Source organism: Geospiza fortis, unplaced genomic scaffold (assembly GCF_000277835.1).
Source record: "Geospiza fortis unplaced genomic scaffold, GeoFor_1.0 scaffold233, whole genome shotgun sequence".
Classification (NCBI taxonomy): Eukaryota; Metazoa; Chordata; class Aves; order Passeriformes; family Thraupidae; genus Geospiza; species Geospiza fortis.
In genome coordinates this window covers 165,331-170,971 of record NW_005054656.1, presented here as the reverse complement: position 1 = coordinate 170,971, position 5,641 = coordinate 165,331, and the positions used below count along the sequence as shown (strand labels likewise).

The window sequence follows — 5,641 nt, the reverse complement described above, 5'->3', positions numbered from 1 at the left end:
AGCAGGATGAAAAAAATAAAATCCAGGAGTAAAACCTGTGCCAGTGCTTACCTGTGCTGTGGCCTGCTGAGAGTGAGAATTTCTTGGGTTTTCAGACCATTTCCAAGCTAATTATCCCTTGTGAAAGGAAAACCAGGAGTGCATGAAAGAGGAGCATTTCTACAGGCTTGCTTTCAGCTCTCTGCAGAAATTTAATGATTTGAGGACTCAAATCCAACAGCCTGCACGCTTGAGATATGTGAACAGCTACTGACAGGTAAAAGTCACTGTGCCATGGGTGGATGTGGAGTAGGAAGGGTGCAAAAAGGCTTCAATCTTTTTATCAGTGCACTGAGGTGATTTCTAGTCTGTGCAGGTTCTGAGCCCAGCCTGGGTTTCCATTGTAATTAATTGGTTAATCCTTAATTTGTAGAATCACAGAATGGTATGGGTTGGAAGGGACCTTAAAGATCACCTGGTTCCAGCTCCTCTGTCACAAAGGAGTTGGAATTCCTGCTCCCAACCATTAAAACCATGTTGTTTGCAGGGTGTGATGCTTTCTAAATCACAAGGCTGATTTTAGGGAAGCAGCTCAAGGTAAAAGCTAAAATTTTATTCCCTTAGACAAAGCCCAAGCTGGCACCCCACTGAATTTTCTCTCCAGATTGACAGTCCATCTGGTAAAGTATCTGTGGTGTGACAGGTATCAATAGGAAATGGTTTGGGGAGAACTCCAAGAAAATCCACTCCCAAAATTTGGGAAATACCAAATCCAGCTCTTTCCAGTTTAATACAGGATTTAAACTCTTTAAGCAAATATCTCTGTGCAATTATATATTAATATATATTCTCTATGTATGCAAATGTGGATGGACCATCCATGTATAAAAAAAGAGAAATATGGGAATAGGGAGAAATAAAATTATACAGATATGTCCATTATATTACATTACCTACATAGATAATGCACATGTTGTTTTATAATGTATATTATGCACATATGTGTAATCACTATATTTCTCTACCATCTGCTAATTATGAATTTCTTCTTTATTCATATAAATATCTTGGCCCATTTAAACACTTCTAAATTCTTAATTACAAGTCTAAGTAATGGCTGAAAACTTCTTGTCCTAGTATTTCTCAGTGGTGGCAGGAAAAGAGAAATATAGGAAGAGCTCATATGGAATTTTGGTATTGATGTCAACAACTGCAGGTTAAATAAAAGGAAATTAGACCTTAAGATATTGTGAATTATGTATTACAGTTGATTTTAAGGCAGTGATGATGGCATCAAGCAAAGATTTAAGTGCCCTGGAAATTTAGAGACAAATTACACTAAATGCTGCATTTTCTTAGGTGTTAATGTGAGATTGCTGAGTCACTGTTGCAAGTTAAGATAGTGCTAAAACTTGGCTGTAATAGGAAATGAGCTGTACAAGCCAGATTTCTTCAAGAGGTACAGACCCAATTGTGTCTGTTCATCCACCCATCTGGTTTTCCCAACTGGCATTTCCAAAGGACAGCAATTATTCCACTGAAAGGCTAAAATCCATGGATAGACTCCACTTCTGCTGTTAGGTTGCCTTTAACCCGTAAACACCAAATAAAAATCGGTTCCAGTTTCTCCTTGGCTGTGTCATTTCCGACCTTCACGTCCCTTCCCCATGGAAGATAAACTATAATTGTATTTCTGTACTCAGGGTGGTTGCATTGCTTGAATAGCTACACAAACCATGCAGATTCTCAGATTTAATGACATGATTCTGTGATTTAATGACATAAAGTTAATGGATTGATTTTGTTCCACAAAAGTCTTTGTTTTGATAGCTTGGCTTTTGATTAGCCTGTGTAATAAAATTTGGTGAGCTCTCAAGCTGTTCTTTTTATCCAGATTTTTTCTTTCTTCTTTCATTTTCATCTTTCTTCTTAAATGTTTTCTAAATAAAACAAAATACTAAGTGAACATTTATCTTACATTAGCATAGCTGCATTTATTTGATTACTGTAGTTAAAATAAAATCAATATGGGATATTGCAAAACCTTCCCTTTAAATATTTCCTCACTTTAGAATAGAAAATGGACACAAAAACTGAGTTTTGAGTAACAACAAGAAGTAAAGCCAAGAAATCCTGCAGGACTCATGCTAAAACCACGGAATGGCATCCCTGTTTTCTAGTGTGCAGGACAGAGACTATGGGGGATAAGTTTATTTTCATTTTAATAATACATTGAGTGTGTTGCCTTTATTTGCATTAACACTACTTGGGGATGAACATCCTGGAGATATTCATGTCAAGAATTAAGAGCAAAGTGGTTCAAAATGGGTGAATTCCCCCAAGCAGAGCTCCCTGCAGACTCCTGGTGTGACGTGCACTGCAGGCTGGCACACAACAGTGACATCAGGGAGTTTTACAAACCAGTTTATGGTGAAAAACTCAATGCTGTGACAAGGTTAGTGGGGCAAACGTGCTCCCACCAACTCAGTCCAGGCAGTTTAGTGTTATCTTTGCAAGCAGGGCAGGATTTTTCCCAGGGCTGCGCTTTTAACTTGTAGGTGGGTGAAGGAAAATTCAGCAGAGTCAGCTGGGCTGTCCACGTGGAGGCCGAATGCAGCTGAAGGGAGAGCTGGGGCCTGGGAATAAAGGAAGGCAAAGAGCCAAGGATTGAGGATGAAAGACAAGAGCAGAGCCTGGAGAGAAGTGAGGGAAGCAGCACAGTGGTGGAGAGATTGGACATAAATGATTCAGAGGGGAAGGGATGTGCGTGTTGGAAGGGATGAGGCAGGAAACGAGGGGAAAGGATGGAAATTAGCCTTAGGAAGTATTATCTCTTCCTCTCATGTTGGAGGTGTGCTAAGAACAGTGTCTTAATGCCTCTACTTTAAAATATTTTAATCTGCCTCTTTTTTTAGAGTAAACATAGAATAATTTAGGTTGGAAAGGAACTGTTAAATTCTCCCTGCTGGGCGGCACAGAGGAATCCCTCTGTCCCTCACCGTTGGCTCCCTGGACTGGGGGGACTTGCCCAGATGCTGGATGAGTGCTGAGCACCCTTTGGACGTTGCTCCTCAGTGCCCAGCTCCCCAAACTCTGTCACTGGGAGGGGTTTGATGTGACTTGTGCCAGGTTTTTTCCCTGAATCTGCTCCCCCTGGCCATGGCTGTGTCTATTGATGCCTTTTCCTTGGTCTGAAAATTGAGATACGGTTAAGAGATAAAGGACTTTTAACTCGGTATTTAATAAGGATCTTTAGGAAGAAGGAGAAAGCAGCAGAATTTTCCACCTATGGTGTTCAGTGATCATCCCTGTGTGAAAAAGCTGTTGATGTTTTTTGTTCTGTTTCCTTTGAGCAGATGGGCAAAAGAAGGTCCAAGAGGAGTTTGACATAGACATGGATGCGCCAGAGACAGAGCGGGCGGCCGTGGCGATACAGTCCCAGTTCAGAAAATTCCAGAAGAAAAAAGCTGGGTCCCAGTCCTAGTAGCTACCTCACAGCTCAAAACAAAGTAATCCTGAGATGATTTATCAAGATCAGAAATAACACAAAGATGCATGTACAGAAATTATCAATATTTAAAACCCCATTGGCAGATTACAACCCATGAGCTTGTGTGCGACTTCATCCCAGATGTTTCACGCCCATTATCCTCTGTAACTCACCATTTTACTTGATGTTGTAATAAAAAGTTAGGGTGAAGTAATTAAAGTGTCTGCCTTCATCTGTCTTTCCATATTAATCCAGCAAGTGCAGCGTTACAAATGAACCCAGCCCAGATGCCTGTTTCCCTCTCCACCTAAAGCTCAGAGTCATAACAGCACCGTATGTTGCAGGGATTTTTGCTGAGGGATGAGATAGATGCATCTCAGCCCTGCTTCCCTCATTTGGAGAATTCCAGCTGCCAGCAAAATGTGAAAATAAAGTGACTTTCTTGTAATGAGTTGAAAGTAAATAAAAAAAAAGAGAAAAGTTGCAGACAGAAGCTGGCATGAGGGGTGTAGGAAGCAGGGAGCAGTTTATTTTTGTCTTGCAAGTGTGTCAATAAAGTGGTTTGAGTGGGGAAATTGTGCCTGTCCTTCCTCTTTGCATGATAACATTCAGAGATCTTGGACCACATTGACTGTTACGGAAAGAAAATAATAAACCAGACACAAAATACCTTTGGAAGTTTGGGATTGATTTTTGTCTGTAAAAATAGAAACTGACCGTCTAAGCTCTATTTCCTCATGTGGTTTTTCAGTTTCTACATAATCAGCAACTGTTTCTGTGTCATCTCTTTATTTCCATATTATTTTCAGTGTTTGAGGAGTAAATCATCCCGGGCTTCCTGTGTCCATTTGCACTGTTCTGTGTTCAGCTTTGAGCCCCTTTATTGCTCTTTTAGCCCAGCTTTGGATCAACAAAAATCAGCTACAACCTGTCTGAAGTGGGGAAGTGAGCGGTGACAGCCTGCCAGCCTTTCACCCCTTCAGGGGGCACAGATCCAGGTGTCATTCCAGCTCTGCCCAGGGGGATTCTTTTCTTCCTCTCCCACCTTGCACAGGAGTGTTTGATCACCAGGGCAAGGGACAAATGCATCATTAATCACATTTAAACAGAAATCCAGAGCAGGGGGCAGGAGCAGAGGGAAGGAGGGATCTCGTGGCCTTCCCAAGGAGCCCATCAGGGCAGCAGTGCTGGGGGATTTCAAAGGAAAAGGAAAAATCTCTTGCAGGTTAGGGCACTTGTGGTGCTGGGCATCATTTTAGAGGTGGTGCCAAGAGCTCTGGCCCTGTGCTGGTTACAGGGAGCCCTCAAGGATGCTGAGCAGGAGAAATCCTGTGGGCAGAGAAGAAAGCATGTGCAAAATCATTTGTGAGCTGCTTGAGGCTGGGTGGGAAGGCACAGAGAAGTTTTTTAGAAGTCATTTTGGGGGGAACACCCAGACCCTGTCTGTGGCACCTCTTTCTGTGTGTGTCAGGTCCTAGGCATGACTTTCCCACTCATCACCTGCAAAGTCAGCGTCCTCCAAGCTGCAGCTCAGTGCTTTCAGTATTTATTTTTTTATCAGCACTGTTCCTCTGCATTTAAGAATTTCACAGATAAACCTCAAATAACAGTGCTGCTGTGCTCAAAGTGTGGTTCGTGGAGGCCCCAGTTCCCCCACTTGTCTTTCACAGCAACTGCTCACCATATAATGATAGCCTAAGCATAATAATCTAAAAATTGTAATGGCTTTGGATTGTTTTGGTGCCATTTTGTTTAGATGAACATATATTTGTAATAAAAGACTGCATTTGTGTTCTGCATTATGTCATTTGAAACAGCATGAGCTCTGTAATGGCTACTTAATTGAATAAAAACTATGGGTAAGCACTAGGCTTTTATATTTGATCTGACATTCCTTGGACTTAAATTTCCTACACAACAGGAATAATCATATGGTTGGGACACAGAGAAAATGATTGCATTATTGAAGCGCAGCAACAGGGGCTGTTAGTAAATGAATTATGGCTCTTTCAGCAGCGGGGCTTTTCTTCAATGTGCAGTTCAGAGTGCATCTTACAGACACAGCCCCAATGTACAGAGAAACATAATGAGGAAACAGTGATCTGGCATGAAATTTGGAATAATTGTGGCTGCCCCTGTCAGACAATTTCCTTTTCATGTAAATGTGTTTGC

The 5,641-nt window shown here is 41.6% G+C and overlaps 1 protein-coding gene across 1 annotated transcript in view; it reads left to right on the top strand.

The window, feature by feature from the left end:
- PCP4 (Purkinje cell protein 4) overlaps positions 1–5,338 on the top strand; it is a 35,557-nt gene extending 30,219 nt beyond the window's left edge. The window contains exon 3 of the mRNA XM_031064922.1: positions 3,336–5,338. Coding sequence (XP_030920782.1) covers positions 3,336–3,463 — 128 coding nt within the window. The 3' untranslated portion in view covers positions 3,464–5,338. The remainder of the gene's footprint in view (positions 1–3,335) is intronic.
- The last annotated feature ends 303 nt before the right edge of the window (positions 5,339–5,641 follow it).